At 35.6% G+C, this 13,801-nt stretch overlaps 1 protein-coding gene across 2 annotated transcripts in view; it reads left to right on the forward strand.

The window, feature by feature from the left end:
• The window catches only part of LOC111612788 (ankyrin repeat domain-containing protein 6-like), a 53,644-nt gene that overhangs the window by 37,134 nt on the left and 2,709 nt on the right, over nucleotides 1-13,801 (forward strand). For both annotated transcript variants that reach the window (XM_023354046.1, XM_023354044.1), the window contains 3 exons: nucleotides 1,392-1,565; nucleotides 3,024-3,122; nucleotides 12,638-12,739. In XM_023354046.1, the coding sequence (XP_023209814.1) occupies nucleotides 1,455-1,565; nucleotides 3,024-3,122; nucleotides 12,638-12,739 (312 nt within the window). In that variant the 5' untranslated portion in view covers nucleotides 1,392-1,454. The remainder of the gene's footprint in view (nucleotides 1-1,391; nucleotides 1,566-3,023; nucleotides 3,123-12,637; nucleotides 12,740-13,801) is intronic.

A 13,801-nucleotide genomic window follows, 5' to 3' on the forward strand; every position in this document is an offset into this window, starting at 1 on the left:
GCGCATAGGATCTTAAAAAGTTCGAGTGTAGAGGAGTTGGAAGGTTTTTTCTCTGGAAAATTGAGATTAAAATCTTTAGATAAGGGTTTGTTTTTAGAAAAGTCAAATGAGTAGAAACACGAAAAGTATTTATTATGCTTTTAAATTTAATGAAAAAAATAAGAATGCCTTGGCATTTTTTCGTTGTTCCATAAAAAGTATCTTTTCTGGAGCCATAGAAATGCCAAGACAGAGGAAATCTAGGGAATATTTAACAGAGGAAGGAAACTTTAAAGATTTGATTTTGTTAAATATATAAAAGCTGTGTATTATAAAAGTTTTGATAAATATTTCGAAGTTTTAACAAGTATGTATTGAAAAAAGATGGCCACGACGAAGAGGACAACGAAACAAAAAAAAAAAAAAACATACAAAATGGAGAGATTAATTTAACGCCCCAAACTATAAAAATAAATCTAGGGACAAGTCAAATTCTTCTATTTAAGTTTCCATAATAGAAAAAAAGTGTATAATGACAGAGACTAAGAACTATGACGTAACAACAATATAAGCAGACGAGGCGGTTGCTTTAGTGGCCGATACCCCGAGGGGCCCGGATCCAGGGTTAGTCAACCATCTTCGTGGTTCCTGGCAGCATCCTGCGTGGGTTCAGCTAGGACCCATATTACGTCATTATCCAAAAACTTTCTTCCTTTGTCTCAAGTCTCTTTTTACAACACGGAGCCAATGTGATGTCGAATTTCTCGTCTGTCAGATTTTTACATGTTTGTAGAGGTATTGCAACGAGTTGTTTCAGATATTTGCATACTTCAGCTGGATATAAACGTACCGGTATACATGAACATGTGGATGAAATAAAACAGACAGACATATTTCATCCGCACGTTCAGGTAGGTATACCGGTACAGTACGTGTGTACCTTGCTTCATACAGATGTTACAATGTGTGTTTTTCATGTATTTACACATTTATGAGGGATGTTGCATCGAATTGTTCAGTTTTTGACACATTTTTGAAGTGTTACAACTGCTCGTTTAGAGTTCTACACGTTTATAAAGGTGCTGAAATAAGACGTTTCAGTTTTCTACACACCCGTAAATGCATTGAAATGAATTTCTTCCCTATTTATACATTCCAATGGTGTCCATTCATTATTCCGAACACACGTACTGTACCTTTCACTGGGAATATATAGAAATAATATAAGTATAAATCTGAAAATGATTCATAAATTAAATTAAAACAAAAATGAATGAAAAGTAAATGTGCATTTATATTATTTATTATAAGTAAGAACATTTCTCATTTTGATAAACTAAAATTTCAGGTTGTTTGAGGTGAATTATTATTCAAGGTTGCACACCTATAATTGGTATGTTGGACATTTGCAGACAATGAAAGCGACGAGACGAAGTAGATGAGCGTGCTGGAGGGGGTCATCGACCGGTCCAGCCATGATACCTGTCCCAACACTCAGGGAAAGATTGAGGCAAGCTGCTATAGCGGGCCAGCCGGACCGAGTCAAGGAATATTGCAGACTAGGAGTTGCCATAGAACCTGATGAGGTGGGTGTTGGATTTGTATTCACTTATCATTCGCCTCCATTAAACGGCGACACTTTCCCCATACAAATGACCAAAACGCTCTTTTTACACTCACCGTGCAAAATCCTTCGTGTGCTTTGGTCATTTTTGAAATTGCCCGCGGATCCCGGAGGATGTTGCCATGACGTAATTCGAAAAAACCGTTTTATCTGGCCAAACTGTCCATCGCGATTGCTAGCAACGCGTTCGATCGATCAAATAATCGATTAATCGTCGCACCGATCGATTTATTTGATGGCTTAATTGATATTTATCTATCGAACACCCGCTCAATCGATCAAATCCAGTAGCGATTGCGATATTTCTTGATGTAAAGTGACGACTCGCATAAATGACTCCGACATTCAGATGCTGTTTTTTACATCAAGAAATATCTGAATGTATTAAGTCAATAGTTAATAACTTGTAGCAAGATTCTAGATCGCAATCGTTCCGAAGCAATAACGCCTGCGATCCTCACAAATCGATTAAAATCTACAAATTAAAAATCGATTTTCGTAAGCTTAAAGCCGTACGTCTTAGTATATTTTATGGTGTTAATTCATACACCAATTCGATTATAATAGATCATAAATCATCTCAACGAATAAACTACTTTCTAATTCCTCCTCTTTATCAACGTCTCGACCCTCATCAGCTTCCAATACAGTAATTTCGAAGTTACTCTATCAACAGAACTCATTGTATAGGCTTGGAAAAAAAAAATAGTTTGCAATTTTCAAACTCGTTTGATGGAAGGTGCAGACGTCATTACAATCTTATCTTTGTTTCTCTGAAAGCAGAGCAGGATCCATTCCTAAAACGTAGAAATTGCACAGGATTTGTTGGTTCTCGATTCACGTAGATTCCAAAAATTGTGTAACTGATAAGCTACAGGCTCTTCTCTCCTACGTGTCGAGATAGCGGTAATTTTACTATTTGTAGGGCCCCTTTCGGTGAATTATAGAAGACTGGAATGTACGACACGTCCTACGAGGAATTAGAGTGCTTTAGAGATAGATAAAGCATCGACTTTTGTTTACTTTGGCACTGTATATCGTGCCGATGGCTATAAATTTGATGTCCGAAAATTTGACCCCTGGGATCTTTAACACGTGTCGGTCGTGTCATTTCTTTTTTACTCAAGAAAAAAAAAGGAGGAACGATAAGTAAATTAGTATAATCGAGAAAAACACACCCAGAGGCTGGTAAAATTCCTTCGAGAAGAATCCAAGTTGCAGGTTTGGGCAAACGATCAGAAGGGGGATGAGGCACTCATCAGGTAAAGCGATCTTGCTGACTGGTCGTACAACCACACCTTTCGCTTGGTATGGGCTATAAATTCTTATATTTTAAAATAGTCTCTTTAAATATAATTTTCAGTTTATTTTAACTGAAATTTGTATATATATATATTTTTTTTCTCCCCTCTGTTTTTAGGAAGGTAGGACGGCGTTACACCTCGCTGCTGCTAACGGACACGTAGACATCGTTAAAATATTATTGCATTATGGTGCCAAAGTCAATACGGCCGATGTGGTAAGTAACTTAACATAATTCAATGATTCGACCCTTCGAGGGGGGTCAAAAGTGTATAGGTTAATCAAAGGTGTTGTTAGGTGTGCCTCGTCTAGAGTCTAAATGTTTTCATGGTCTTTTATAGAGGCCTATTCTAAGTAGGGGTCAAGAGTCAAAGTTCAGTCAAAAGTATCCCGTCAGATTACTCCCATTCATTTATAAAGAGGACACTTATTCATTTTAGTATACAGTATAGGGATTCACATGAGAATGCCCTTGTAAAATTTGAGATTTACAAAGCAATATATCGAAGCTGATGTTGTAAAGGGGTGGAGAACGTTAGAAATCGAGGTAAAAAAAAAGAAAATGGTTCAAGGATCCGATCAGTTTTTAAATTTGTAACGGTTTGTAAATTACATGCATGACCACCCCACCCACGCAGTATTTTGTAACGGTCAATCGTTACGTCAGGCAATTTTTATAGGTTAAAAACACGACGTAAAATCGAGTAAAATATCATTATAAACCTCTTAATAACGAAGATAATAAAAATTAAAAATTTTATTAAAGTCGTAATGACATAGATTTGTGTTAAACGAGTGGTTAAGATAGACAAGAACGTGATCTGTTAGTTAAACTTGGCGTGCCACAGAACATAAAGCCAAGGCTTATGTCAGATGGAAAGATAGAATGGGAGATAAAAAAATGGGGGGAGAGAATAATGTTCACTCAGAACACAGGTAAAATAAAAAAGTACTCACAGAGTGTTAAATACTTTCTCATTTGCCTTTAGGATTTTTGTATCGGAGTTGAACAGGTTCGGTCTCATAAATATGTAAAGTGTTAATGGGTGAATTAGAAACAAAACATTGGGACTAAATCCTGCTCCACAAGTCAATTGTCTAATTAAAGGTTTGGTGTTGATAACTTCATCCACATTGACGCGTTTATACGAACGATAAATTGTAATACTTGCCAGATATATTCCACGACTCTATACTTAAAATCATTAAATTATACTTTAATGGTTCCTTTATGATTAATGTGGAAGATACTGTTGAATTTTCTGTCATTAGACGTTGTAGAAATCATAAACTTTTTTGTAGTTTTTTAAACACTCGAACGCCTTTTAAACAAACACCGAGAAGAAATTCGAGATAACATCGTTACAATAACTGACTTGTTACAGCTTTCAGCTCATTAGTACTTTACAAAATATCAAAAAGTCAATCAGACTAATCGTAAATTTACTTCACTTTATCTCTCATTGACAAGTATATAGGATAAATTACCCGAATATGAATCAGTTCGATCCGACACGCAATGCATAACTGCGTGACTGACACTCGAAACTACTTATCTTTGGCGATTTCCCCTCTCGAGGGCCCACTTGAGAAACCATTTAAGAAAAAAAAAAGAGGTACTCTCGAGAGGAAGACGTACTTCAGCGTGGCAATTCTCTCCCTCTGTAGGCGTTCTTCGGTATAAGGAAGTATTTTGGGAGTAGGTCTTTAAACAAACACACCTTTTTTACGAGTGGCACTCGACTGCGACCCCTCTTCGACGTTTCTCTCCTGTATCGAATGTAACTCGTATTTGATAATTTATAATGGTTCCGAGCATTAAAAATATCGAATTATTCGGAATTTTAATCTGAAAAATTTCCGCATTCCTACATAAAGTTCAAAAATCTTATCAGGAATGTCGTCACCCTGGATACGTTCTTATTATGCCCCACCTGTAACCGGTGATCTGATCGGTTTTGCTATCTCGACACCGTGTTTTTCTTTAACCAAAAAGAATTTATCAATGAACGATGGACAATAATAGTCATTGTATATGAAGCAGATCGACCGTATCCGTTAATAATTAGGGAGGAGGAACGCACTAATTAAATTTTCAATTAATATTGGCATGGCTTCTCACAGGTTGACTCTTTGCTACAAAAAGATTTAGCATCCAAACTGGTTTTTTGGTAAAATATTATAGCAAGTGTCATTGGAAGTGGAAGGACTTAAAATTTTGAGTGCTCATTACTATTGTAACAGAGTTTGGTTGAGGTTTCTAAACAAATTTTGCTCTTGATAAGTTAAGGACAAGTCGACCTTCGATTTTTATGGAGGAGAAGAACTAATGGACTTCTAGCTTTTGTTAACCTTTTACAGGTCCGGATTTAGATTCGTTGTGTCCCTAAGCTATTGGAGGCCCGTCCCTTTCCACCAAATAATAATGGTCACCACGACATTACATATGTATGTAATGTATATTGTGTTTGAGAATAGGGTGAGGCCCTAAGTTAATAGCTTCTGTGTAACACCGGCCCAACTTCTACTAGATACATTAAAAATGTTTATGTAAATTATAAATTATGTAAAAAAGGCTCAAACTTGAGGAATTTTACGTAAAAATTTGACTAAATTCACAGTCTTACAATTAAAATTTTAACTAAAATTCAATTTTCAGGGTCGGATATATAACTATATTTATATTATTTACTAGTAGATATTCACTAGAATATATCTCTGAATTATTCACCAGGTGAATAATCAAGATATATACTTTTCAAACACGAAGAATCAAGATATTTAGTTAAATATATATTCCAAATCACGTAGAGGTAATGAGAGTTTAGTATACGTATCAAACGTAACTACATTGTACATACGAATGTCATCACAGAAAACTGGTTAGGAGCCTTTTGAATATAGACACGCGCACAAACTTCCAAACAGAATATATGGTCAAAATGTCAAATTAACTTTAAATTTATGGATAAAGGAGAAATTCCTAGACCCTGGAGAATATCCAAAATTTCAAAAAATGGAAGATAATTTGGTTAAATTCGATAAATTTCGCATACTTTACACCAAAAGAGTAAGCTGTATGCAGAAGAAAAACAATTTTTCAAATGTTCCCCCGAAATTCTGGATGTTCAGACACACACGAAATTCTGGATGTTCAGACACACACGATGTACGCCCATACGTGGGCAGTAAGACACACGTATGTATAGTGTTTTTTTTTTTTTTTAGAAACTTTCTTCGCCTCATTTACTTCATCAAAAACATTCGATAACACCTCCCGAGCTATAACGTATCGAAAGTACAAAGTCATAAATTGTATAAGAGATGAGGTGTGTGTAGAAATTATTTATTAGCGAGTAGTGCGTGCGGCACCCAGACGGCCATGAATGGAGAGGCAAGAGGTGGGGTTGGAATAATGTAATGGCGTCTGCAGATGGCCACCGACTGTTACGATGCACGCCACGTAACTGACAGTCCATAAAGCCAACACGTGACGTCCCTCCACCATACAAGAATGTTTCCTGGTCGTGACATTGCACTCTATAGGCACCGGCGCGTTTCGTACGAGTTTTCGGATATCGAAATTCTCTGCTTGAACGTTACGCTATGGGCAATTTATGCTAACTATAAAATTGATTTATTCCGAGTCTATTTTTGTTTTTATGGTACTTGTAGATTTTATTTGAATTCTGACGAATGGAGAGGGTTTCTAGCGTGTGGTCCAAAATCAGGCTGTTGCTGAATCATCCGGATGAAGAAAAATTTCTAATTAGGTGGTGCTAGTCGCAGAAAAAATGTCATTAATTGTATATATTAACAATAATAAAATCTGTAACGTGTTCTAGACGATAACTGCTCGGTTTGCTGTGGAGGTCGCGGCTGTTGGCGTGCTCCAGAACTCGCAAAACTGCACCATTTATCTTTTCACCATAATTGTTTAATGTCTTTTGCATGCTATGACGATACCCTTATACCATTAAAGAACTTCACAGAATATTCCAATAAACGTTACGAGATATTCTTCAATTAATAGTGCATCAATCAATACAGGATTATGGAAGATTTTCCTTTCGGAATCCAGAAAGAACAAAAATTCACCAGTGCAAACTTCGATTTCACACGAAAATTTGGAATTTAATTAATAAAATTTTCTATTAATCGCCACGAGAAAATAGTGTCGATCGTGTGCGAGCAGATGACATCAACGATAGTTGCGCATGGCAACATGGCGAGATTTGCGTGCTTCAAGGATGAATGATTCTCTAGTGGATCCAACGCGTGGCTACATTTTGCCAACGATTCGTTGGAGCAACTTAGGAAAAAGAAGAAAAAATAAAAAAAAAGCAATTCGAGGTCAATCACACGGGTCGCGCATGAAGAATCCAAGGAAGAAAAAGCGTTAATTGAAGTAGGAGGATGTAGATAAGAACGTATTCCTCGAGTTGCAATTTTTTATTTCGTCTCCGGCAGGAAATTATATATAATAAACGGGAGTGGTAATACCTGCCTCTTGAGGTATCTGACCAAAATTAATCAAATATCTGGCAGCAAAGTCGAAATTCGTGGACGAGCCACGCTTCCCGGCTCTTCATTTGCATAATGGTCCTTCTATTTTTTTGGGGGACTTCTGGTATTATTACATTAACAGATAATATCGATACGCGTAATACGTGAAATTTAAATTTGTCACGAAAATTAAACCCGCTCCAGTTTTGGATCCATTAACTAATCACTTTTTAGATTACGTCAGACTTGTCGTCACTACTCTCCGACGACGTAATAATTAATGGGATTTAATTCGTAATTAAGTGACGCCACGAATTAACCGATTAAACAATTAAATAATAGATTTTTAAGGGAAATTTTATGTAAATTCAACGATTTATTCAATGCCCATCTTCGTCTGTACGCAATAAGCGTTAATTCGCATCTACTTATTTGGGTTTTTTTTGCCACTAAATAATAATGATGTACGGCCTAAACGGTCGTTTATCATATAAATTGTGAACGTATTTAAGTTTTGCCATAATTTCTGACTAAATGACTTTATAGATTAAGTACACATCGAGTGCTTCTATACCAGAGAAACGTGTTCGGTTACAAATTACCGCCATGTTTATTTTTTAAATCTGATTTTTTTTAATTATTACTGTACTTTAAAAGTATGAGGTCCAGTATTAAATAAAATAGTTTTTAGTATTAATTATCACCTTCAAGTAATTTATCTTAATGATATGAATCAAAAGTAGTAATTCAATGATCCAATTTAACGATTTATCATTAAAAATTCGAGAAATAATTTGCTATTTTTATATTTTTAAAAGTTTTTTAGACTTAATTTAATTTTATTTACATATTCTGTGGTTTCTTTCTCTATGTATGGATGTGTATGCGGGGGCACGATTTTCTTCACCCCTTTGAAGCTTAATAACTCCTGTGTCCTTTGTGGAAAATTTCTGAAATTTTGTAGAGAGGTTTGTGTATTAGGGGCGTTGATGTTATTAAATTTTGGTGGTTAAAGATCAAGAGGTTGAGGAGATAGAGGGGGTTCACGTGTCGAGTATCTTGAGTAAGGTCGGACTTAATGATATTATTTTTTATTAGTATTTACAATACTTTATAAAAGTCACATCTAAACTCAAAACTAAGCGTTTTGCTATTTTATTATAATATAAACAGTTCTTTAAAAATAAAATCGCTTAACAGATGGTGCCACACACTATTTTAACTCTTGCCAGGAAAGTTACGCAACTCGTTGCTGGTTATTATTTTTTTAAATAAAGTATTCTTGAGTAAATTGAAAGAAAAACAGAGTATTTTCGATTATTTTACGCCAGAAAACACGAAGAATTTCTGTATTCTACGTAGGAATAAACGTAAACGATTAGCGTCAATAATCGATCAGGACGAAAAGGAATTTGTCTGGATACATCAGATAAAAGAAAAAAAAGATTGTGTATAATTACTGCTACAACTTGTATAATTTGCGTGTTGTTTACTTGCAAATGACAGTCGATGAATATTTATTAAACCGCTGGAAAAATCTGTCACCTGCAAAAGAAGAGAATTCTACGAATGACAAATTATCGTGTCTACTTGACGGCTATATTAAATTTCCTTATGCTAATTTTTCTCATCTTCGTTTCGATGTTTCTCAGGATCCATTATCCGGTTTACGTATTGCTACCTTTTTCTTTTTCTTTTTGCTAATTAATAATTTACACATTCGACTTTTGTCTGTCCCGAAAAATGACCGGATGTGTACAGAATGAGCCGTATTTTACTTTTCCATTTACATAAATGTTTTTACGGAAACAACTTTTTGCCAAAGTTCATGGTTCCACTTCGTAATTTTTCGCTAATTTTTCTGTTTTTTTAATTGAGTTAGTTAAAAATAAGGCCGATTATTATATAAATTTCACTGACTAACCTGTTTGGGAAAGACAAACTTTCGATTAATGCCTCTCTAGCCTGTTTGGGAGACTCAAAACTCTCGCTTTTTATAGAGAAATGGGCACATTCCGAGCGAGAAAACTTAATATTTTTACTGAGAGATTACGTGAATAGTAAACTAAACTCCTAAAGAATAAATTTAAAGAGAAAAACTTAAGCCATGTTTGTACAGATTACGAAAGTATGAATTGTAAATGTGTCTAGAAGCGAGATGGCACCAAGAAAAATGGCAGGAAAAACACTAAAAAAAAAAGACATAAGGCTAATACCGGTTCTGTACATACTTATCATTCGTTCTCTGCTCGTAAACATCACAGCATGGTGTCAACTGAAGAAATGACTGTTCGTCTCTCTACTCGACCGAACTCTGTGCCTTCACATACTGTACAGAATTGGTTGCAGCTCCACGTTTGAAGTAAACCCATTAACTGGTTATTAAAAGCAAAAGATTGTTATAATGAGTGCTTAAAACTACAAAAAGAAAATACCTTTCAATCATGGCCACAGCCGCAACAGCTTGGAGCACCCCCTGCAAAAATGTTTGTTAGTTCAGACGTGAAGCAGGGAGGGAATGCAGATTTTCTGTTTTTTTCTCTGTTTATTATCTCGAGAAACACGCCATTCCGAGATTAAGATGCTGCGAAGGTCGAATAGTAATTTATGTAACATCTTTCAATCACACGTAGGTGAAGTGTTCATTGTTCCAGCGCACTTTTTCAACTGCCAAAAAAGTATAGGGTCGAGATCACGTTAAGAGCGGAAAAAAGAATCAATTTATAGGGGCGATGATGCAGTTAAGTAAATAGTTGCATGTCTAAACACAGGTTTAACAAACTAGGTCCTACTTATACAGAGTAAGGGGGGGAAAGAAAGAAAGATACCCGCTTACAGCGCACGGGAGTCGAGTTAATAGCAAATTCATTACAACAAATTTCCGTATTTTCTACACAATCACGCATCCGATCTATTGTTTAAATGACGGTTGAGTATGTTTTAAAGAACTAAGATTAAATTCAATGACCTTAAAAACGTGAGATGGGGTCGTTCACACCGGAATCGAGACTCCAAACTTCTTAGCAAGGGCGGAAATTGTAGCAAAAGATTTTGTTTGTTTTATAAGATAACAAAACTGGTGAAAAATGATTGTGCACTTAATAACAGAGAGAATTAAATGTAGGTTGAATTGAAACTCATTCACTTATCGCCGTACTTCAAAGCTCCGGATACGTTCTTCACCCACGGATATACGAGATTTTTATATGGTTATAATGTTAAGTTTCGTAAATATACGGTTTAAAGTCTATTTTTCTTCGACTATATTGATGTAGGGGTGGGTTTGATAGCTCTGGATCCATCAAATTCCCCGAAAACACGAGATGCAGGGATAGAAATCCATGGAAACACCACATCTTCCTCTCTTCCAAGAAATGAACTTTTTAAACAATTATTACATATAATCGCCCATTGGCTATGTCTTTATGGTAATTTCGATCGTAACATATCTACTTCATTTGGCATCGTTACCCTTTACGACTTTCATTAGTCTTACATAGCGAATGGCATACGTTCACGATCTCTCGATACATCAACACCGTAACAAAAGCAAAAAGATTGAACCTCCCAAAAGATTGCTCGTAAACCACTGGGATAATTAAAATTCTCAAATATTTGAATAGATTACCATATACAGCAAATTATAAACAGGTATGAGGTAAAGCAGGATATTTTGTTAGAGAAAGAAACCTCTTGACCTCTGTCAACATTTATTATACCACCCTGTGACACACCAGTATATCTCTGGAGCATTGAATAGACTTTAATGGACATTTGTTAAATGTTGTACTCATCAGTCACAGTTTACTGCTGGGATTCACAGGGATTTTTTTTAATCGTTTTGGATTCCTTTCAGTCTGCATCCATGTAAATATGTCTTTGTGTCTTAAGTATCAATCTGGCAATGCCCTCTCCTTCGTGTTGATCAACGTTATCTTTCCAAGAATCTGTGAAGCTGTGCAATTTTTCTACCTTTATCGTTTCTTGCAAGCACTAGCTCCAAGTTTCCATGGTATGGAAAGTGACAAGATCAATAAATATGGGCGAGATCCTGTTTTAAATGTGCACATTCAGTTTAGCAAGATGAATGTGAAAAGGATCACTTCCTTTCACGAACGTGGATGCTTTAATCTTTGTTATCCTGTCTTGCAACAATAGCTAATTGAGATTAAAAATGGTAACGAAGATTGATAACACATTTTTTCCCCCACTCTACCAAATATTTGGCCTGGAGCCACCTTTCTTTTGTCAGGGTACTCGAAAGTTTATTAAGACATCTAACACCCAGCAACGATCGAAGTTTCCATCTTTCATTCAAGTAATTCGCGTGTTAATCGTGTTTATTATATTATTAATATCAACAATGAAACAATGCATCATTTACAAATCATTAAACTCGTCGAGTGGAGTAAAAAGTGTTTGAAACTTCCTGCTTCACCCTGTTTAACAAAATCTCTCCTCTTATATTCGCAAGACGTGAAGATAAAAGGATCGAGTAGATGACCATCAGCTACATTTGCACACTAATGAATGAGCTGAAAGCTATAACAGGAAGTTTAAGCATACAAATTTGCGGCTGTATTGTTTAATCTTCGTGTCCTAGGTGACTAGAATCATGTTATTAATACCAAACCTGTAGAAATAATGAAATTTCTTTAACTCGTCACTGAAAATTTATACAATTCCCTAAGGGTTTACGAATACAATAATGCCACCAGCTGTATGCTGCATGCTATAAAAATAAACATAAAAGTAATTGATTGACGTTCTGTGATGAGTAAATATTTTCAAATCCGAGTTTAATTTACATACGAGCCGATTCATTTACATATATATGTAATAATAATTTATACATGCTACTGTTTACAGATAACACTCCCCCAGGGAAACGAGTTCTTCATGTAATTTAATTATATTTCACCGTATCTAAGATATATCAGAAATAATTGTGACGTTTCGCTCTTAGGAAAGTTTATTTTTTTAGTGTTTTTTTCTTTTTGTTCTTCGGCGCGTAAATGAATACGAAACCGAGTTGCAACAATGGGGAAGATAACCTTACACGAGTTGACAATTTCATTAAGATAACGAACTATCAATCAATATATAAATTATGAACATGTTCATTTGCCTTAAGTAATGAAACTGTTATTAAGAATAAAATGAATTGTACAAAACCAGATTATAAAACCTGTTTTGTTATGTTTCTGTGTGTGTGTATGTATATAGGCTGGATACACTCCCCTCCACCAAGCATCCACCGAAGGTCATGTCGAAGTTGTCAGGCTGCTGTTAAAGAATGGAAGTCATGTTGACGCACAGGACGAACACGTAAGCATAATTTCGATATTATTAAAATGTAAAAATAAAGAAAAATACTTTAAAAAAGAAGGTTAGAATTTTAACAATGCGCCTCTAGCTTGTGCAGGTGCGCTTGTGGCACACGCAAAAAAAATCACCCTATTGTTAAAAAGCTACCATCTTATCTTCCTTACCTACGATAGCATCGTGCATTCAATCTGTTTTATGCCCCTGTAGAGCAACGCCAAACACTGTATCGACTAATAAAATGAATAATATATTTCAACAATTATTTTTTGATAGAATAAATTCACGGGGGTGAGATTTTAATCTGTGCGCCAATGCAACAGTTTGTAAGTTATGGAGCCTATCGCGGACCAGTGACATTATTCATCATCGTTCATAAAAGGCGTGGTAATTTCATAACAGGGCGTAACTTTCGGTTCGGCTATCAAGATAACTTAATCAAGAAATCATTTACTGTATGCCCATAGACTCCCCATACATTCCGACTTTCTTAGACACGTTTTAAAATTAGTGAAGTCACTAATCATAAATAAGATTTTAACGCCACACCAGGCAGTAGCTACTAGCGATATTTTTGAAATTTTCTGGAGAATGCCCTTCCTTTAAATTTCCTCCTCTACCAAATTACTCGTAAAATACAGGAGTGCAATCAAAGATAAAGGGTGGAGAGATTTTTAAGCGAGGGAATTCCCGAATTTTAAGAGCCGAAACGACTTACATGCGCTACACGACTGAAAGAACAAGTCATGAATGTTGACACAATACAAGATCACTTTACCAGAAGAGGGCTCTTACCTGTAGTGTAACAACTTGTTTCTATTGATTTGGTAAGTTCTGCGATGTGTGGTCCCTTCCTCAAACCATCCCAATCATTAATTCGAAGATCAAAGATAGCTGTCAGCAACATGTCTTCAATCCGCTTATTCGAATTAACTTAAATAAATATCATTTAGTATTGTGATTATAGGCCACAATCACTTGATACGGATTGACAAGAGTCCACTCCTATTCATTTCCCCCTCTCTGATCACGCACATGTTCTATAAAAAGCATTGTATGTACGTA

The sequence above is a fragment of the Centruroides sculpturatus genome, unplaced genomic scaffold (genome assembly GCF_000671375.1).
Source record: "Centruroides sculpturatus isolate CEXI.00-Female unplaced genomic scaffold, Cexi_2.0 scaffold1860, whole genome shotgun sequence".
Classification (NCBI taxonomy): domain Eukaryota; kingdom Metazoa; phylum Arthropoda; class Arachnida; order Scorpiones; family Buthidae; genus Centruroides; species Centruroides sculpturatus.